This window comes from Equus asinus, chromosome 27 (genome assembly GCF_041296235.1).
Source record: "Equus asinus isolate D_3611 breed Donkey chromosome 27, EquAss-T2T_v2, whole genome shotgun sequence".
Taxonomy (NCBI): Eukaryota; Metazoa; Chordata; class Mammalia; order Perissodactyla; family Equidae; genus Equus; species Equus asinus.
The window spans coordinates 436,549-459,244 of record NC_091816.1 but is presented as its reverse complement, the minus strand read 5'-3'; the positions used below and the strand labels follow the sequence as shown (position 1 = coordinate 459,244).

Below are 22,696 nucleotides of genomic sequence, written 5' to 3'. Positions count from 1 at the left end.
GCGCTCTGAGTTTAACGTATGAGGCAAGACTTTACTGTTTTTGGGGGGTTGGGTTGTATAGTTTGGATAAGGGGTAAAACCAAGGCTAGTACCCCATACTGGTAGGGGGAAGAAAGAAGTCAAGGAATAAAGTAGAGGGTTTTTTTTGTTTGTTTTTTTTTCTTTAACCAAATAATGTTAGAACGATACTGTGTTTGAGCTAGGTCAGAGTTCATTGTTTCCACTCTGTAAGCTGCATTGCTGATGATGGGTTTCTAATTCTTAGATTGACTCTCCAGGGTCCTAGGAGTGCGGGTGGTGGTACAATATTTGATTTATTGTCAGAAGTGGAAAATGACTTTTATAAGAATTATTATTAAACAATTTAGGCTTTTACTTTTCATATGGTGCTATTTTATATTTCCTCCCTTAAAAGCACCACAAACCTCCATAAGGTTGGTAGATAATGTCCTCAGGAAGTTTCTGTACGTGTGATTATCATTATAGTAACCAGCAGCTGTCTTCAGTGCATTTTACCTGCTGCCCTCCCTTCCTCCTGTCTCCTCTGTGGATCCCTCTTCCTGCTGTGCTGCCCTACAGCCTCGGTGCCCTCCCTTCCTCCTGTCTCCTCTGTGGATCCCTCTTCCTGCTGTGCTGCCCCACAGCCTCGATGCCCTCCCTCCCTCCTGTCTCCTCTGTGGATCCCTCTTCCTGCTGTGCTGCCCCACAGCCTCGATGCCCTCCCTCCCTCCTGTCTCCTCTGTGGATCCCTCTTCCTGCTGTGCTGCCCCACAGCCTCGATGCCCTCCCTTCCTCCTGTCTCCTCTGTGGATCCCTCTTCCTGCTGTGCTGCCCCACAGCCTTGATGCCCGCTGCTAGGAAAGCCATCCTGGCATTTATTCTTCTTTTCTATCTGCGCTTTACCCTGCTGTAGATTCCAGCCTTGGTCTTAATTTCATCAAGCCGCACTGCCTCCTTCACCGGGAGTCCTCTGTTCTAGCTCCTTGTGCCCAGTCTTCTTTTCCCCTGATTGGGAGCTCCCCAGCTGCAGGGGCTTCCACCAGGCTCTCGTCCCTGGAGCTTGTGAGTGACACTGAAAGTTCACAGAATCAGGGATCTAGATTCAGAGTTTCCAAGAGTTTCTAGTGGGGGATAGAGTTTAGTTTTACTGTTAGGATTTCTGTCACCCGAGTGAGCATTTATGGAATAGCCTGAGAACCTAACCATCATCTGTGGAAATGTTTTTATAGAAAAATGTCATGATTTCAAATTTTTCAATTTAAAAATGGCCTTTAGAATATAATTCACTGTCAAATTGGCAACTACCTAGATTTTAATAGGAATCCTTATTTAAGCATGTCAAAATTAATCATGCACTGGTGGATTTTCTTGGCTTCTATGACCCCTCAAAATGAAAACCTCCTTTCTTTTTTTCCTTTCCTACGTTTCTCCCTCCCTATCCCCACCTCTTCCTTTCTTAACTCTTTTCTTTTTTGGGAGGTAGTTCTGGTTTTTTTTTACAATAGGTTGAAACCTAGAAAATACAACACGGATAGCTTTTATCAGCCAAGTCAGTAGGGCTCATTTAGGGACCTCAGATTGTTTAATTTGGACATTATTCAGTCACTACATCCCTTCTTACCGTTAGGAGTTTTCCACATTTGAATAAGCTCATTGGTAGAAGATGATAAAGGAAAGCAGGTGAAACTCTATGAAGTCAGTTTTTGCTCTTTCTTTCTTCCTGCAAATGATTTGGGGAGCGATGAATTGAGGATGGTGATTGAAACCTCCGACCTCGAACCCCATTATGTAATTTAATGCCTGTCCTTCTATGACAATCAAGTGAGAAGTCGAGTTGAGTTGGTCTTTTTAATTTGATAATGAGGTCAGTGTCTTTTCCTTTATCTTCTCAAATTTTAGAGGAAACACTTTCTATGAAGTAGTGAGAGAATCTGCTACAATACTTCTCAAACTTTATGGTTTCAGGATCCCTGTATACTCTTAAAAGTTTTTAAGGACTCCAAAGAGCTTTTGTTTATACCTATTAATATTTACCATATTAGACACTAAAATGGGTAAGATTTAAAAATACCTATTTATTAAATCATTTTAAAATAGCATTAAGTAAACTCATTAAATGAATAAAATACTTTTTATGAACAATAATTGTACTTAGAAAAACAAAAAATTAGTAAAAAAAAGTATTTAAAATTTTTTGCAAATCTATTTCAGATTTGGTTAAATAGAAGACAGCTAGATTCTCTGCTTCTGCATTTAGTCTGTTCCAGTATATCACAAGTCATGTAGCCTCTAGAAGACTCCACACTGTAACTTGTGAGAGAAAGAGAGTAAAAACCGTTTTTAGCCTTATTATAAAAATAGATTTGCCTTCACAGACACCTTCAACACGATCCGGGAACCACACTTTGAGAATCACTGTGTTGCATGCAGTATTCCTTTTCAGTTGTCATGTATTTTTTTTTTCTTTATGCCACTTCTGGTTCCTTTTTCAACAGCAATGTATTACACAAGTGGTAGGAAAAATTTCGGTAATATTTCAGATATCCCTGAAGTTGAACTTTTAACACTTACATTAGTTCTGTGATTGGGGTTTATGAAAGAACACTTTGAATATCACAGCTATAGCTTCCTGGTTTGGAAATTTAGATAGGATCCTGCTTTGCCCACTGATCATGTATATAAAAAAATGGACACCTGAGGGCAGCATAACACAATTAAACTTATTTGATAGAGAAGCATGCAAAACAAAAGCAAAATATAGGAGCTTTTAGCAGAGCTACAGAACTGAAGTAATTACCAAATCAGTAGTATGCTTTTTCACCATTTATCGTAACATGTTAGAGGAGGTGGAATTGTCATGTGGGAGGGTATGCCTGCTGTGTTTTTAATATCCTAAGATTTATAAGCCAGATTTTACCAATGGATCATGAGAGCTTTTACCTTCTCCTAAAACGTTTCCACAAAGCTTCCAGACTACACTGTTAAAAATGAAAAATTTTAGGATTATTTTATCTAATTCTTCAACCTCTAGGTCCGAGTATATGCTGTAGTCTGCTTTCTTGGTGAATACTTAACTGAGACAGCTGGCCCTGTTAGCAGCTTTCTCTTAGGACTGAGTTTAGGTTAGGCCTTGGCTAGAGCTTGGTGGGAGGTTCCATTCCCCAGGTTGTCAGGGAAGTCATACTCAAAGCAGAGACTTGGTCAACTTCTGCTGAGTTTTGGACTGTAGCTTATATGGTTTCTAGATGACTCTGTTAAGAATGAAACTCTTTCTCCATCTTAACTTTCCCCCTTTGCTCTCATTGTTACCAGTAAAATTGGGAGCTGATTATCTGCTGGGCTGGGAAGAAATGCCATAACTTTAGCAAAGGGAAAACCTGAAATTAGGCATGCTAATTTCATGCCTACTGCTAATTAGACATGAGGATGCCTAATCTATTTGTGTGGTCACTCATGATGTCATCCTCAATACCACTACTACCTCTTTCCAGTTTTCTTTTATACTGGAGTTGGCAAAGTATGATCCACAGGCAAAATCCAGCTGACAGCCTGTTTTTGTAAGTAAAGTTTTATTGGAACACAGCCACACCCATTTGTTTACATCTTCATACTAAAATGACAAAGTTGAGGGGCTGCCCGGTGGTGCAGCGGTTAAGTTCGCACGTTCTGCTTTGGTGGCTTGGGGTTTGCTGGTTTGAATCCCGGGTGCAGACCTATGCACCACTGTGGCAGGTGTCCCACATAAAATAGAGGCAGATGGGCATGGATGTTAGCTCAGGGCCAGTCTTCCTCAGCAAAAAGAGGAGGATTGGTGGCAGATGTTAGCTCAAGGCTAATCTTCCTGAGAAACAAAGAAATAAAATAAAAACAATGACAAAGTTGGATAGTTGTAACAAAGACCTTATGGTCTGTAAAGTCTAAAATATTTCCTTTCTGGTTCTTTACAGAAATTTACAGAATTTATCTCTTCCAGACTATTGCCCTTAGTCCATGAAACCTTCTACTTCCTCCCCCAAACATAGTAGGGTGAAGTTGAAGATGATCCTTCTACTTAACATTCTAGGTGGGAATGTGTTAAAAACATACCTGAGTTAAGTTTTTCAGAAATGATAAGTTCATCAAAGAATTGCTCTCTAAAAGGCATTTAATATATCTTTAAAAGAAAATGTAGAAAACAGCTTTCTTTTGTATTGTAAGAAAATATATTTGAAAATGGCAATATTATCATTTTGGAGAATAGCCTTAAATTTGTCTGAAGATGTGAACACTCAGTCTAGGGTTTTTGACTTTTTGATGAATATTTTCTCTCATTAAGGATAGTACCTGTTTGGCTCACAAGATTTCGGCCTGTCTGGTATTTTGAGATTTCAAATAAAATTCTTACTTTTTGTGGATTTTCTATTTTGTGTTATCTTTTTAGGTTTGATTATTAAGGTAATGATCCAGAGATTCATATTCATTGAGCATCTGATTTGGTTGGAAATGTTGCATTCATTTCAAGGGACAGTTTCCATGCCTCTCAGTGCATAAGGAGGCCTGTTCAGATCTCCATGCTGTGCTCCTTCAACGGGAAGGAGTTCGGAGTATGAGACAGTGCTATGAAAGCACTGCCCTGGCATGCAGCTGCCAGCATTTGTTTCAGAACAGGGCTAATTGTTCCAAAGTTATCAGTCAGTTTGAGAAGAAAATGCATAGAAGCATGACGATGTGAGTTTCCCTTTGCTGCCTGTGAATCCCTGAGATACAGAGTCGATGCTTAGAGCTAGCTTTGTTCAGGGGACAGCGTTTGTCTGAATAATAGTATTTCAGAATAATTGAGACAATCTGGTATAACAAGGAGAAAACAATCCACATATCATAAGGAGTGTTTCTTGATGATAAAAACTTTACTTCATTTTACTTTTACTCCCCGATAAAATGGTATAAAAACTTGGGGAATGTTTAAATATATATCTCAGTAAGGTGCAAAATGGACTGATCTGACCCTTTGCTTTGCTCCTAAACCTTAGCTAGAGGAATTACCAGTGAGTCAGAGCAGCTCAGTAAATGGCAGATATAAACAAACTCAACTAATCAAGTATTCAAGAGGCTGTTGGGCGTCTTTGGCCCATAGAAAGCCATGTATCGTGGCTATCTTTATTCCTTCCCTGCATTGGTCAGACAAATTTTGGTACAATGTATTGGGTGATTGCACTGATGCTTCCTTACTGTGAAGGACCCAGAATTTTTAAATTGTTTTTTGTTGGTTTGAATTTACATATCCGTTTTCCCTCTAATTGCTACTTTCCTTATGGCTGTTTCAAAGCCTGTGTGAGTCAAATTGGTATCTTTATATTAATGTAGGCAATGCTAGGGTCACTGTGAAACTATAGAAAAGGCAAGGCCAAATAAGCTAGTAAATAAAATAAATCTGAATTTGGAACAAGGTATGATTTTATAAATGAAAATAACTTTGGGACCTTTACTATTGTTTTTAAATGTTATAAAACATAATTATTGTTAGTTAAATGATGAAAGTTTTATTTACGCCTTACAGTAGAAATTCATGTCTTAAAGTAGCATTTTTGACCTAGTGATCTTTAAATATATTGCTCATGAGTCTTTCAAAAGAATTTTGAAAAAACTATCCTTTCTTCCAGTTTAAAGTAATAATCTAAATTTTTTTAGTGTAAGTTTAAGTAATTAAAACTTAGAAAAAGAGAGCTTTTCATGTGGACATTATTGATATTAAAAAATAGTCTTTCATTAGAATCTAAAGATCATAGTGAGGAAGAAGCATTTCCAAATGACAGTAAGTACTTCTGAAAATCTGCTCCTCCAAAAAACAGTAAGAACACTGGCAAAAAAAGACCAAAATCAACAGTTTCAGAACTCTGGAAATTAACCAGAGGCTTGCAACAACCTAAAGAGTGTTTATTGAAGAAAAAACAACCAGCTGAATTTCCATGAGTCAGAAGCTTTGTGTGGTGTCTTCACTTGCCCTGTTGCGATCCTCCTTTCCCCATCTCTACAGTGATCTTGAAAACCGACAGCCTCACAGTCACAGTAGCTATGCAGACAGAAGCCTAGCATCCACTGGAGTGGGCAGTTTGGAGATCCTCCAAAAGCTCCATTCCCAGGGAATTGTCTGGCAACTCCCTGGAAAATCCTCACTCACAGGCCTTGCCTCTCTTTGATTTGACTCTGTGCTCATTCAGTGAAAATAGTCTTTTCCCCAGAGCATGTGGCTATAGTTCAGCATTACTGCTGCTTGAGGTGGTGGTGACAGTTGGGGCAACAAGAGACTGACCAAAAATATTAAGAGGAAAGGCTGAGAAATAAGGCATATAAAAGGGCTTTTGTAAGCTTTGACATATTCTTGGAAATTTTTGTCTGCATGCCTGGGGAAAACCTGAGAAGGCCTTAAGCTCTCACCTCTGTCTGACCTTGAGATTCTGCTCAAGCAGAAAGTGAAGACTAAGACAGACTTGTAAACTGCCTCCTGGAGCATTGAAGATATGCCTCAGCATGCACATAGAACCTCATGGCAAAGGCTTGGGTACTTACTGAGTCAAGGCATTTACGGAAATCTTTGTCCAACAACAAGCTGACTACTAAGCTAGCCGAGCGGAGACTTCAGTGGCCACACACAACAAAGAATGTAGGCTTTACAGAATTAGTGTTGGAAAAGCCACTAAACAAGCAATACAGTGACAACAAACAGCTGGGGACGGGGAGCAATCTGATTTACAGAGTTGCCATATAACTTTTCCACAAATAATTATGAAACTTACAAAGAAACAGGAAAGTATGGCCCATACACAGTGAAAGATAGCTGTCAATAGAAACTGTCTCTGAGGAAATCCTGACATTGGACTTAAAAGATTAGAAAAATGGATTAAAAATATCTGTGTCCTGTCTACAGGAGACTTACCTTAGATTCACAGGTAAATAGGTTGAAAGTAAAAGAATGGAAAAAGAAGTACTGTGCAAATAGTAACTGAAAGAGAGCTGGAGTGGCTATATTAATATCAACAAAATATACTTTAAGACCAAAATTACTACAGACAAAGATATTTTATGATGATAAAAGGGTCAATCCATCAAGAGGATATAACAATTCTAATCAGTATAGGCACTTAATAATGCAGCCCCTAAATACATGGATAAACAACTGATGAATGGAAGGGACATTATGCACCCAATATTGGAGCACCTAAATATATAAAGCAAGTACTAACAACTAAAAGGAGAAATGAGCAGCAATACAATAACATTTGGGAGTTTAATACCCAACTTCCTCCAATGGATAGATTAATAAGGAAACAGATGTGAATGGTACTGTGGGACCAAGTGGACCCTACAGACATATACAGAATGTATTCCATCCAACAACAGCAGAATACACATTCTTTTCAAGTACACATGGGACATTTTCTAGGATAGGTCATGTTAGGCCACAAAACAAGTCTCAACAAATTGAAGATAATAAAAATTATATCAAGTATCTTTTCTGACCACAAAGGTATGAAACTAGAAATCAATAACAGGAGGAAAGCTGGAAAATTCACCAATATGTGGAAATTAAAGAACACACTTTTGAACAACCAATGGATCAAAGAAGAAGTCAAAAGGGACATTAAAAAGACCCCTTGAGACAATAAAAAATGGAAACAGAATATACCAAAACTTATGGGATGTAGCAAAAGCAGTTCTAAGAGGATGCTATAGCTGTAAGTGCATATGTCAAGAAAAAAGAAAGATCTCAAATAAACAACCTAACGTTACACCTCAAGGAACTAGAAGAGGAAGAACAAACTAAGCCCGAAGTTAGCAGAAGGAAGGAAATAAAGATTAGAGCTAAAATAAGAGCAGAAATAAATGAAATACAAATAGAAAATCAATAGAAAAGATTAACAAAACTAAGAGTAGATTCTTTGAGGAGATAGACAAAATTGACAAACTTTTAGCTAGACTAACCAAGAAAAAAGAGTACTCAAATAAATAAAATTATAAATGAAAGAGGAGACATTACAACAGATACCACAGAAATACAAAGAATTATGAGACTGTTATAAACAATTATACACCAACAAATTGGACAACCTAGAAGAAATGGATAAATTCCTAGAAACATACAGTCTACCAAGAAATGGAAAACCTGGATAGATGAATAACCAGGAGATTAAATCAGTATCATAAACCTCTCAACAAAGATCAGCTTAGCACCAGATGGTTTCACTGGTGAATTCAAAGATTTATCCATTTCTTCTAGGTTGTCCAATTTAAAGAAGGATGTTTCAGCATACACAAATCAGTGAATGTGATACATCACATTAATAGAATGAAAGATAAAAATCATATAATCATCTCAAGAGATACAGAAAAAGCATTTGACAAAATGCAATATCCTTTCATGATAAATTGTCAGTCCTTCTCAGATTTCTCCAAAAATTCAAGAGGAGGAGGAAATACTTTCAAACTCATTTTATGAGGCCAGCATAACCCTGATACAAAAGCCAAGTGAGGACACTACAAGAAAAGAAAATCACAGGCCACTGAATAAAAATGCAAAAATCCTTGACAAAATACTAGCAAACCGAATTCAACAGCACATTAAAAGAATCATACCCCATGATCAAGTGGGATTCATCCCTAGGGGGCAAGGACAAAGCTAGATGCATCACACTTCCAGATTTCAAACTATACTGCAAAACTGTAGTAATCAAAACAGTATGGTACTGGCATAAAAATAGACATGTAGACCAATGGAACAGAATTGAGAACCCAGAAATGAATCCACACATATACTATCAACTAATATTTGACATGGGAGCAGCCAAGAATACTCGATGGGGAAAAGACAATCTCTTCAATGAATGGTGTTGGGAAAACTGGATATCCATATGCAAAAGAAGGAAACTGGACCACTGTCTTTTACACCATACACAAAAATAAACTCAAAATGGTTTAAAGACATGAACATGAAATCTGAAACCATAATACTCCTAGAAGAATATGTAGCAGGTAAGCTCCTTAACACCAGACTTGGCGATGATCTTTTAGGATTTGACAGTAAAAGCAAAAGCAACAAAAGCAAAAATAAACAAATAGGACCACATCAAACTGAAAAGCTTCTGCACAGCAAAGGAAGCCATCAACAAAATGAAAAGGCAACCTATGGAATGGGAGAAAACATTTGTAAATCGTATATCTGATAAGGGATTAATAGACAAAATATATAAAGAACTCATACAACTCAACAGCAATACTACTAATAATAATCTGATTTAAAAGTGGGCAAAGGAATTTTTCCAAGGAAGATATGCAAATGGCCAACAGGTGCATGAAAAGATACTTACCATCACTAGTCATCGGGAAACTGCAAATCAAAAGTACAGTGAGATAGCATCTGTTAGAATGCCCGTTGTCAAAAAGACAAGAATTAAAAACTGCTGGCAAGGGTGTGAAGAAAAGGGAACCTTTGTGCACTGTTGGTGGGAAGGAAAATTAGTACATGAATTATGTAAAACAGTATGGAGGTTCCTCAGAATTAAAATAGAAGTACCATATGATCCAGCAATCCTACTTCTGGATATACATTCAAAAGAAAGGAAATCACTATCTCTAACAGATACTTGCACCTTCCTGTTCCTTGCAGCATTATTTACAACAGCCAAGGCATGGAAGCAACCTAAGTGTCTGTTGATGGAAGAATGGGTAAAGAGAATGTGATATATCTATATGTATATATATCTATATCTACACACATACATAAATACATACATATACACACACAATGGAATATTATTCAGCCATAAAAAAGAAAAAATTCTGCCATTTGTGACAATATGGATGAACCTTGGGGGTATTATGCTAGTGAAATGTCAGAAAGAGAAAGGCAGATATTGTATGATCTCACTTACAATGGAATCTAAAAAAACCAAATTTGTAGAAACAGAAAGCAGATTGGTGGTTGCCAGGGTCAAGTGTGTGGGACGAGAATAGGTGAAGGTTGTCAAAGGGTACAAACTTTTAGTTATAAGATCCATTAGTTCTGGGGATGTAATGTACAGCATGATGACAATAATTAACAATACTGTATTTTGTAAATTTTTTTTTTTTTTTACTGAGGAAGATTTGCCCTGATTTAACATCTGATGTCAATCCTCCTGCTTTCTTTTTTGCTTGAGGAAAACGAATCCCAAGCTAACATCTCTGCCATTCTTCCTCTATTTTATATGTAGGACACTTCCACAGCATGGCTAGTGAGTGGAACGGGTCCATGCCTGGGATCTGAACCTGAGAACCCAGGCTGCCAAAGTGGAGCGCACTGAATTTTAACCACTCAGCCCCAGGGCTGGGCCCTGTATTGTATTTTTGAAAATTGTTAAGAGAATAGATTTTTAGTGGTGGGCCAGTTGTGCAATGGATAATGCATCTGACTATGGGTCAGAAGAGAATAGATTTTAAAAGTTCTCACCACAAAAATAATTGTAAATATGTAAAGTAATTTATGTGTTAAGCTTATTGTGGCAGTCATTTTGCAGTGTCTACATATATCAAATCATTATGTTGTACATCTTAAACTTACACAATGTTATATGTCAATTGTATTTCAATAAAGTTGGGAGAAAAGGAAAGACCCGACTCATAGAATTAGCAGATTGGTGATTGCCAGGGACTGTGTTGTAAGTTGCTAAGATAGTAAATAGGAAATTTATTACCCCCCCCCCCCCACACACAAAAGGTAACTATGTGAGGTGATGGATATGCTAACTAACGTCATTGTGGTAATCATTTCACTGTGTATGCACACACATATCAAATCGTCATGTTGGACGCCTTAAACTTACCCAGTGTTATATGTCAATTATATCTCAGTAAATCTGGGAAAAAAGAATTGAAGGGAGAAATAGACAATTCAACAATAATAGTTTGTGACTTTAATACCCTACTTGCAATTATGCTTAGAATGACTACACAGAATATCAACAAAGAGATAGAAGACTTGGAGAACACTATAAACCAACTAGATCTAACAGACGTCTATAGCACAGTCCATCCAACAACAGCAGAATATGTATTTTTTGCAAGTACAAATAGAACATTCTCCAGGAAGGGACGTAAAACAAGTCTCAATAAATTGAAAAGGTGTGAAAATATACAAAGTATGTTCACTGAGTACAATGGAATAAAATTAGAAATCATTAACAGAATGAAATTTGTGGAAATTGAACAACACATTCCTAAATAACCTAGGGTCAAAGATGAAATTCACAAGGGAAATTAAAAAAATACTTTGAGATGCGTAAAAATGAAAACAGCATAAAACTTATGAGATGCAGCTAAAGCAGTGCTGAGGCCATTTTGTTGCTATAAATGCCTATATTAAAAAAAGAATAATCTCAAAACAATAACCTAACCTTCCAGTATGAGAAACAAAAATAAAGCAAGCTACACCCAAAGGAAGCGGAAGGAAGGAAATAATATAGAGCAGAAATAAAGGAAATAGAGATAGAAAAACAATAGAGAAGCGTTTTATTGAAACCTGAAGTTTATTCTTTGAAAAGATCAACAACATTGACACGTGTCTAGCTACACTGACCATGAAAAAACAAGACTCAATATTAAAATCAGTAATGAAAGAGGGGACACTACTATTACCTTACAGATATAGAAAGGATTATAAGTGAATACTATCAACAGTTGTATGTTAATAAATTAGATCACCTAGTGAAATGGACAAATTCCTAGAAAGTAAAAACTACTGCAACTGAGTCGAGAAGAAATAGAAAATCCTAATAGACCTATAGCCTAGTAAGGAAATTGAATCAGTAGAAAGAAAAACTTCCCACAAAGAAAAACCCAAGACCAGATGACTTCACTTGTGAATTGTACCAGACATTTAAAAAAATTTTAATATAAATCCTTCACAAAATCTTGAGAAAAAATAAGAGGAGGGAACCCTTCCCAAAGTATTCTTTGAAAATAGTATTACCCTGAAACCATGACCAGACACAGCAATCACAAGAAAACCAGTATCCCTTAAGAATATCTCTTGTGACTATTGACACAAAAATCCTTAAAAAAAAAAAAAAAAAAAAACCTGACCCAGCAACATACAAAAAGGATTATACATCATGACCATTTGAGATTTATTCCAGGAGAGCAAGATTGGTTCAACACATGAAAATCAATCCAATATACTCTATTAATGGAATAAAAGAGAAAAACTACATGATCATCTCAGTAAAGACAGAAAAAGGATTTGCCAAAATCCAACATCATTTCATGATTAAAAAGAACACATGTAATAAACCAGGAATAAAAGTCAATTTCCTCAGTCTGAAAGAGAACATCTTCGAAAAACTCATAGCTAACATTGTACTTAGTGGTGAGAGGTGGAAAATTATCCCACAGATCAGGAACAAGACAAGATGTCTGCTCTTGCCACTTGTATGTAACTTGTTGAAGATTTTTGGCAAAGTAATTGGATAAGAAAAGGAAATAAAAAGCATCAAGATTATAAAGGAATAAGTAAAATTGTCTCTGTTTGCAGAAGACCTGATTTTGTTTATGGAAAACCTTGAGAAATCTGTGAAAGGAAAATAAAAACCCTATTAGAATAAAAAAAAAAAGTTCAGCAAAGCTGCAGAATAAAAGTTGAATATACAAGGGCCAGCCGTGTTGCCGAGTGGTTAAGTTTGTGTGCTCCCCTTCTGTGGCCCAGGGTTTCGCTGGTTCGGATCCTGGGTGCAGACATGGCACCACTCATCAGGCCACGTTGAGGCGGCGTCCCACGTGCCACAACTAGAAGGACCCACAAGTAAAATATACAACTATGTACTGGGGGAATTTGGGGAGAAAAAAGCAAAAAAAAAAAATAAAAAGATTGGCAAAAGATGTTAGCTCAGGTGGCAGTCTTTAGCAAAAAAATAAATAAAAGTTGAATGTACAAAGATCACTTGTATTTCTATATACTGACAATGAACAATATGAAAATGAAATTCATTTCGTTTACAATAGCATCAGAAACAATAAGATACTTAAGGATAAACTGAACAAAATAAGATCAATGCGTTGACATTGAAAACTATAAAACATTGTTGAAAGAAACCAGAAAGTGGAAAGTTATTCCATGGTGATGGATTGGAATACTTAGATTAAAATGGCACGCTCTCCAAAGTGATCTTCAGATTCAACACAATCACTGTCAAAATCCCACTTGGACTTTTTTTTTTTTTTCCGGAAATTGATAAGCTAATCCTGAAATTCATGTGGAAATGCAAAGGACCCCTGAACAACCAAAACAAACCAGAGAAGGAGAAACAAATTGGAGGCTTACACTTCTCGATTTCAAAACTTACTACAAAACATTACTGAAAGAAGACACAAATAAATGGAAAGGCTTACCATGTTCTTAGATTGGAAGATGATATTGTTAAGATGTCTATACTACCCAAAGTGATCTACAGATTAAATACAATCCTTATCAAAATTCCAATGACATTTTTTGTAGAAATAGAAAAATTCATCCTAAAATTCGTACGGAATCTCAAGGGACTGTAAATAGCCTAAACAACTTTGGAAAGAAGAACAAAATTGGAAGACTCATACTTTCTGATTTCAAAACATATTACAAAGGCTGCAATAATCAGAAGAGGCATAAAGACAGGCAAATAGACCAATGGAGTAGAGTACAGCACCCAACAATAAACCCTTGCGTCTATGGTGTAGTGATCTTCAGTAGGGGAGCCAAGACCACTCATTGGGAAATGACAGTCTCTTCAACAAACGGTGTTGGGAATAAATGATATCCACAAGCGAGACAATGATGTTGGACCCTTATGCCATGTAAAAAATTAACTCAGAATATGAAACCTAAAACTATAAAGCTCCTAGAAGAAACCTTCATGACGTTGGACTTGGCAATGATTTCTTGGATATGACACTCAAATCACAGGCAACAAAAACAAAAATAGACATGGGATTACATCAAACTTACAAATTTTTGTATATCAAAGGACACAGTCAACCCAGTGAAATGGAAACCTATAGAATGGGAGAAAATATTTGCAAATCATATATGATGAAGAGTTAGTATCCAGAATATGTAACAAACTCCTGGAAATCTGCAACAAAAAAAATCAACCCAATTTAAAAGTAGGTAAAGGACTTGAATAGACATTTCTCTTATGATGGTATATACAAATAACCAACAAGCATATGAAAGGATGCTCGACATTCACTAATCATCAGAGAAAATGCCAGTTTAACTACAATGAGATATCACTTCAAACTCATTAGTATGGCTACTATAAAAAAACCCCAGAAAATATCAAGTGTGGTGAGTATGTGGCAAAACTGAAACACTTGTACAGTGTTGGTGGGATTGTATAATAGTGCAGCCCTATGGAAAATAATATGGAGGTTCCTCAAAAAATTAGAAATAGAAATACCACATGATGCAACTATCCCATTTCTGTGTCAATCCAAAAGAATTGAAAGCACAGTCTCAAAGAAATATTGCACACCTCTGTTCACAGTCCTATGCACAATAGCTAAGAAGTGGAACAACCAAAATGTCCATCAGCAGATATGGATGAACAAAAATGTGGTGTAGACATATAATGACATATTTATTCAGTCTTAAGAAACAAGGAAATTCTGATAGATGCTAGAACATGGATGAACTTTGAGGGCATTTTGTTACGTGAAATAAGCCAGTTATTACAAGAAAATAATTGGTGATTCCACTTATATGAAATATCTAAAGTAGTCAAATTCATAGAACAGAAAGTGGTGATGGTTACCAGAGGTTAGGGGGAAGGGGAAAAGGGAAGTTGTCTTTTAATGAGTATAGACTTTACAATTTGCAAGATGAAAAAGTTCTGGACATAAATTTCACAACAATGTGATTATACTTAACACTGAACTGTACACTTAGAAATGGTTAAGATGGTAAATTTTTTATGCATTTTTTTAACCACAATAAAAAATGCAAATACAAAGACAACTTACTACAAAGCTACAGGAATCAAGAGAATATTGTACTGGCATCAAACCAGACATCTAGATCCATGCAATAGAATTGAGATTCAGAAGTAAACCTTCCATTTCTGGTCGGTTGATTTTTGACGAGGATGCCGAGACTGGACGAAAGAATAGCCTTTTCAACAAACGGTGCTGGGACAACTGGATAGCCACGTGCAAAAGAGTGAAGTTACATTTGTGTTTCTTACCCTGTGCAAAAATGAATGCAACAATGCATCGAATATCTCAATGTAAGAGCTAATGCTATAAAACTCTTAGAAAACATAGGAGTAAATCTTTGTGACCTTGGATTAAACAGTAATGTTTTACACGTGACACCAAAATCACAAGTAACCAACGAAAAAAAATAGATAAATTGGATTTCATCTAGATTAAAAGCTTTTTGTGCTTCAAAGAACACCATCAACAAAGTGAAAAGACAACCCCCAGAATGAGGGAAAATATTTGCAAATTATCTACTGAGAAGGAGCTTATATCCAGAATATATGAAGAACTCTTACAACTCAACAATAAAAAGACAATAAGAAAAGGGCAAAGGATTTGAATAGGCGTTTCCCCAAAGAATATATACAAATAGCCAAGAAGTGCATGAAAAGATGCTGAACATCATTAGTCCTTAGGGAGATGCAAATCAAAACCAGAAGATACCAGTTCACACCCAGTAGGATGGCTAAAATGAAAAGGGTAGGTAAGTGTGGGTGAGGATGTAAAGAAATTGAAACTCTCATACACTTGTCATGAGACTGCAAACTGGTGTGGCTAGTTTGAAAAACATTCTGGCAGTTCCTCAAATGATTAAGCACAGAGTTACCCTATGACCTAGCAATCCCACTATTGAGCTACGTACATAGGAGGAATGAAAACGTATGTCTACGCAAAAACTTGCACTCAAATACTTACAGCAACATTATTCAATAATCAAAATGTGGAAACTGACCAAATATCCATCAACTTCTAAATGGATAAACAGAATTTGGTACATTCATACAATGGAATGTTATTTGACAATAAAATGATTCATGCTGCAGTAGGGATGAACCTTGAAAGCATTATGCTAAAGGAAAGAAGGCAGTCATTAAAGGCCACGGTTTCTATGATTGCATTTATTTGAAATGTCCTCTCTGGGCACATCCATGTCAGTGTAAAGCAGGTCAGTGGTGGCAGGGAAGTGGGTAGTGGGGATGGGGGGAGAGACTTGGGGAGTGACTGCTGCTGGATAGAGTGTCTTTTTGGGGTGATGAAAATGTTCTGAACTTAGATAGTGGTGATGGCTGCATAACTTCAGTATACTAAGAATTACTAAATTGTTCAAAAGGGTGAAGTTTATATTTCAATAAAGCTGATATTTTAAAAGATACAGTGAGTTGGCTCTCCTTCATCATCATATAAAAAAATCAACTCGTTATATTCCACTTCTTTTTCTCCTAGTATTCATAACTTGTCTACTTTTCCATAGTTTTTTTTCCCTCGTGTAATATGCTTTTATACTTGGGAATGTTTTATTGATTATTGTTGATACTTATTTGCAAAACTGTGTAAATTGAAAGTTCCATTTTCCTATGACTATAAGATTTGAAGTTTTTAAATATCAGTCATTCCAAAAGAAATTTTTGTCCTTGTTAACAATACAAAATGGATTAAAAAACAGATAATGATACAAGTATTTGAATTCACCAAATCTTATATTAAAAAACATTTTGTTTTTTAACTGAGGATTAAATTATGTCCTCTTTTAATTTTGTTAAAAAGAAGAGAATTGGAATCCGCCTGACTTGGAAAAGAATTTGCTGCCTAGTCATTATTCATTCGTTTTCTCAAATCATCAGAACACATCTAAAAAGGGCTTGCCAAGTCAGTCAAAATGACTATTGATCATGCTTGTTGCTTTTACCTTGAGGCGCACTGTTTGATCTGATACACTTGGTAAGATTGGGAAAATTGAGATGTCTTTTTCAATATAATGTTGTGAAACAGTATTTTTCATTAAAGTTCCTTTCTGTGCTTTAAATAAATTTTTATCACAACTTAGGACTGCAGACTTAATTTATTCAAATTACGGGAACTATCTACCAAGTAAGTTAATTGGCAAAGCCAGTTCTCGTTAAAACATTCATCCAGTCTTTCATGTAAAGTCTGATTATGCCCTCTTTGATGATGGAAGAGGCAAGATTTTTAACAAAAAATATTTAGCATTTTCACTATAATTAATTAGGTAGCTTGGGTTTCATGTTGTAAAGTAGAAGAGCAGTCGTAAAAGAGGAAGTAGGAAGCTGTTACTTTTAAGACACATAGGTGTGTAGGTTCTCAGGCAGGTCTGCACTTTTAAAGTTAAGCTTCTGTATGCATGCTCACTGAAAACTCTCTATGGCATTGCATCCCTTTACAGTCTTTACCTCCAGTAGTATTCTGCCCCAGCTTGAAGACTACTGTTCTACCTTACTCTTAGTCTTTTATGAATAAAATAGCCTTGCAGAACATACATTTTACTTGTATGTGTGTTGTGCACAGGGATATTAATATGTGGGTGCACTTCAGGTTCGCCTGGACCACATTTTGCCGGAGATCCCATATTTGTGCCTCTTGTCTGTGTTCTTTATCCCTTTCCTGTGCTTGTGATGGATTTCTGCTAGTGTTCAGACTGAACCTCAGAATCCTTCACAACTGGCAGCTTTGACCAGTTGATTGGTGTTGGCATAGGAGGTGATTCTCTGTCATAGTTATTTCATTAGTTTTCCCAGTCAGCATATTTGTATCTTTTCTCTTTTTGGAGTTTAGATTTTCTAATTATGTTTTGTTTATTAATGAGATTTTCTTTAGTTAAACTTATTATCCTTGAGTCGGCTTGGCAGTGTGTGTGGACACACTTCTCCACTGGTCTCTTGCTTTTCTGCACCTTTTGTGAACAGAAGCTTTGGTTGCCTTTGTTCTGGTCTATCTTTCAAGATTGTTTCTATAGCGAGCAGCTTTTGGAAGGTGTGGTAACCCCAGAGCAATGGATAGGTCTGCTTATAGCTTTGGAAGATAAAAGCTGGCTTCTCGGTTTAGAGCAAAGGAGCAAGCATGCTTACTGCCCAGTATGAAGATTCAGGTTCCCACATCTCAGGGTTCCTTGCCTGTATCACAATCCACTGCATGTGCAGGTGTCAGCTGGCCCAACACAAGTTGCTCTGTGAGAAATGAGACTTGGGACTGGAGCAAGAAAATGCTGATATTCTGGCTAATCCCTATTGTTGTGGTAAATTCCTGTGTGTCTGCCCCAGGAGTCTTACTACTTCTGCCAGCATTCATGAGATTGACAGGCTAGTCTTATTAGCTTGAAAGTAAGCTAAATTCTCAGATCCTTCATAGTTCTGGACAGTATTTAGGAAATACAAATAAACAAGCAAATAAACAGCTGTTAGAATTAAGCTCAGAAATGTCATTTTAATCTATATTTTTCATTAAAAACTGTTAATTATATAAATGTATAGATTTTTCAGATTTTTTCTTAAGTTAAAATAAAGGTTTGACGTAATTTTGCTACTTATATTTAATGACAGTTTTAAAAGCATAATAAACTGTCTGTTTTTGTTGTACATATAAATTTGTATTATATGTATGTGTGTGTGTGTATATATATGTTCTGGGAAGGGGTGTGTATTCATGTTCTGAAATCCAAATCAATCTTGCTTTGCTTGACCACATTTTAGGAATTAATCTTAATTCCATATATGTCATTATGATGTATTATTTGCCTATATTCCAGAATATTGGAAAGAAGATGACCTGCCAGGAGTTCATTGCAAACCTCCAAGGGGTAAATGAGGGTGGTGATTTCTCCAAGGATCTCCTGAAAGTAAGCATTGAAATACTGGCTTTTAAAATATCCTTATGTTTATATTTTCTGCTTGCTTTTTAATTCAAAATGGACAGCCTAAGGATCACTTAAGTATTTCGTTCTTTTGTTTTTGGTTTTATTGATGATGTTTCTCTTGGGTCTTGTCCTTGATGCGTCAGACTGCAAAGTACCCTTCAATTAATAATTCCTAAAAGTCCACATAGTAATCAATAATGGTGGGATAATAAGTAGATTTGGAATAATTGTTGATAAAAGTAGTGGGCGGTTTTTGATTTATTTGTAAGCAGACTGTTATCACTTGAGAAAAGTCACGAAGGTATTTTCGCTATGGAAACAAGAAAGAGTTTGCAGACTATAATGGAAGTGCTTCTGCCTGTGTTCAGTCCCTAGTCACAGAGCCACTCAGGTTGTCTCTGGAAATAGACTAAATTAAACATAACAATTTTAGAACGCCTGAATTATTAGCACTTGGCTTCATTATTGGTAATAATCACCATGTTTATCCCTATCATCAAATTGATTTCAAGGAGACAGCAAAATCAACTTTGGAATTCATAATGTTCTGCAGCAGCATAAAGGAGATACACATTTCATCAAATATAAAATAGTGATTGATAACAGATGTGAATATTTTAGAAGTTCAGGATAAGATGTGTATGTCGAGAATGTGACTTTTACAGATTTCTGTTTGCTTCTAGCCTTCTTTTAAAAAACTTTATACACTTGTAGATTTCTTTTGGAATCAGTTCCTTCGAATGAATTTGCTAAGAAGGGTGGCACATTTGAATCATGGTATAATATGAAAATGTAGTTGAAAGATAAGTCCTTTATTATGTTTTATGTGATTTTTAAACTATGTAAAATATATAGAATAGGGTTCTGCCAGATTTGGAAAGACATACATACTATATAAAATGGAAGAAGCTTATAAAACTATGGTATTATGAGATTCTAAGTCTTACTGACTTTAATTGTAGCTTATTAAACAATTATAATATGAAAAAAGCAGCAAGAAAAGTAACTCTGTAAGGAAGGTATTTTTCAAGTTGTTTCTTTGTAGATTTGTTGCCATTTCTAAAGCTACAGTTCCACATGGGAATGGGAGATAAGAGGTGTTGGATTGAGACATGATAAATATGTTCCATATATCCACTGAAGCTGTACAGTAGACCCACATTAACGGGACAAAGAAAGCCTCTTTTTCAGCCTAGCGGTGTTAACATGGAAAATAATGGAGTCTGTCTAAGAGGCTTTGACCAGGTTGCATCAGAAATGAAAACTGATGGGAAACATTTTCATAGTGAAGTTTTTAGATTTTAGTGGTGGCTCATGGCAGCATGGCTGTGGGCAAATTATTGGGTAGATTTAGAGCGTGTTTGGTGGAGCTGTCTGAAACCAAATTTGGTTAATGCACAGTCCAGTGGCTGCCGTTCACCTCGGGTAAACGTGTTTTCTTTGATTTACTCTGTCAAGAATTTGCTGGATGATTTATTGGAGTTGTGCGATTGAGATCTTGTTTACAAAGCTCAGGGGGAATAATATGTATTATACTATTCTTTATTTACTGTGGGAAGATGGCAACGAAATGGCACTGAAAATGACAGTGGCATTTAGAGTGGAAATTGTCAAGTAAAATATTGATTTCCTTTCATAACAAACCTCAGCCAGTCACTCACCCAAGATGAGAGTTTTCCATTTCGGCAGGAATCTGGATTTTACTGCAAGTTTCAACAAGAAAAAGTTTTCTTCGAACTGTTTTTGTTTCATTTCACTCTTTATGTGGCTATTCCTTTCCCATTCCCTTCCCTTCCTTTCTTCCTGCTGGTCTATTTCTGTCTTCCCCTTTCTCTTGTGTTTTCTTTATTTTTCTTTTGTGCCTCTTTCTTCTCTCTCTCTCTCCATAGCTATCTCTTGATTATCTGCTGAGATTAATTATTGGGTGGAATATTCATTTGAATTTGGGGGGGGAAATATGATTATATACGTGTCACACAGATACATACATACAGACAGATAAACCCAAAAACGTTTGGTATCATTTTACAGGTTCTGAGTAACTCCTCTCTCTCTTCTTCCACCCCCTCTCCAACTTAGAAAATTACAGGCATGTAGAACATTCAGTTTAATTTATGAGATAAGAAGCTTAAAGTTACTTGGATTGAAACGAGGCTTTTATGGTTACATATAGAAGTCATTACTTTTAGATTTCTTTGAATCAAAAGTAGCATTTGGGTTTCTGTCTCTTGTTGAGTGTGGTTGTGGTTGTGTAGTCGAGAATATTTATGAAGGCCCACGGTATGTTCGCCAGGTGTGTGGACTTGGAGAACTCGCTGGAACCAAATGGGCCCCTGTCCTCAGAGATCACAAACTATTGAGAAAGATGGAGGGGTTTTTTTTCTCCCTTAAAATGGACAGTTATTCCATATTAAAATAAAAGTATAAACTGAATTCTGCTTGTTCTCAACAGAAATGGTTATGGAAAAAAAAGACCTTAACATACTTAAATGTATGAAAAATGAGAAACTTGTTTCAAGCCTTCAATTCAGAGACTTCATTTATTATCTTGCTTTGAATTTGCCTTAGACTGCCCTAGAGGGCTGGGGGTACGTTGACCCCTTTTCACAACTTCCACTCCCACTGCAGTTTCCCTTTGACTCCGATGACCTAAACAGATAGAGTGCCTTGTGCTAATAATTTTTTCCGCACAAGTTGCTTCAAGTATGTTATAGATAAATCTATGGTATAAATTGTAATAAGTGAGATACCAAAGGCCAAGCGTCAACAGAATATTATTTAGGTTCTTTAAGCTGAAGTCTGGCTGGGAGATGTGATCTTTGAGGTAGGCCTTTGGAGGATAGGTACGATTTCAGTAGAAGACTTAGATTTTTTTTTTTTTTTTTTACTTTTTTTTTTTTTACTTTTTTTTTTTTTTATTAACGTTATGATAGATTACAACCTTGTGAGATTTCAGTTGTACATTTTTGTTAGTCATGTTGTGGGTACACCACTTCCCCCTCTGTGCCCTCCCCCCACCCCCCCTTTTCCCTGGTAACCACCGATCAGATCTCCTTATCAATATACTAACTTCCACCTATGAGTGGAGTCATATAGAGTTCGTCTTTCTCTGACTGGCTTATTTCGCTTAACATAATACCCTCGAGGTCCATCCACGTTGTTGTGAACGGGCCAATTTTGTCTTTTTTTATGGCTGAGTAGTATTCCATTGTGTATATATACCACATCTTCTTTATCCAATCATCAGTTTCTGGGCATGTAGGCTGGTTCCACGTCTTGGCTATTGTAAATAATGCTGTGATGAACATAGGGGTGCAATGGACTCTTGAGATTTCTGATATCAGGTTCTTAGGATAGATACCCAGTAATGGGATGGCTGGGTCATAGGGTATTTCTATTTTTAACTTTTTGAGAAATCTCCATACTGTTTTCCATAGTGGCTGTACCAGTTTGCATTGCCACCAACAGTGTATGAGGGTTCCTTTTTCTCCACAACCTCTCCAACATTTGTCGCTCTTGGTTTTGGATGTTTTTGCCAATCTAACGGGTGTAAGGTGATATCTTAGTGTAGTTTTGATTTGCATTTCCCTGATGATTAGCGATGATGAACATCTTTTCATGTGTCTATTGGCCATATTCATATCTTCTTTTGAGAAATGTCTGTTCATGTCCTGTGCCCATTTTTTGATCAGGTTGTTTGTTTTTTTGTTGCTAATCAGTGTGAGTTCTTTGTATATTATGGAGATTAACCCTTTGTCAGATAAGTGGCTTGTAAATATTTTTTCCCAATTAGTGAGCTGTTTTTTT

At 36.4% G+C, this 22,696-nt stretch overlaps 1 protein-coding gene across 32 annotated transcripts in view; it reads left to right on the top strand.

The window, feature by feature from the left end:
• The window catches only part of PSD3 (pleckstrin and Sec7 domain containing 3), a 655,493-nt gene that overhangs the window by 390,318 nt on the left and 242,479 nt on the right, over positions 1-22,696 (top strand). For all 32 annotated transcript variants that reach the window (XR_011498768.1, XR_011498769.1, XM_070499774.1 and 29 more), the window contains one exon: positions 18,782-18,871. Coding sequence is in view for 30 of the 32 variants with exons in the window: in XM_070499774.1 (XP_070355875.1) it covers positions 18,782-18,871 (90 nt within the window). In the remaining 2 variants the exon portion in view is untranslated. The remainder of the gene's footprint in view (positions 1-18,781; positions 18,872-22,696) is intronic.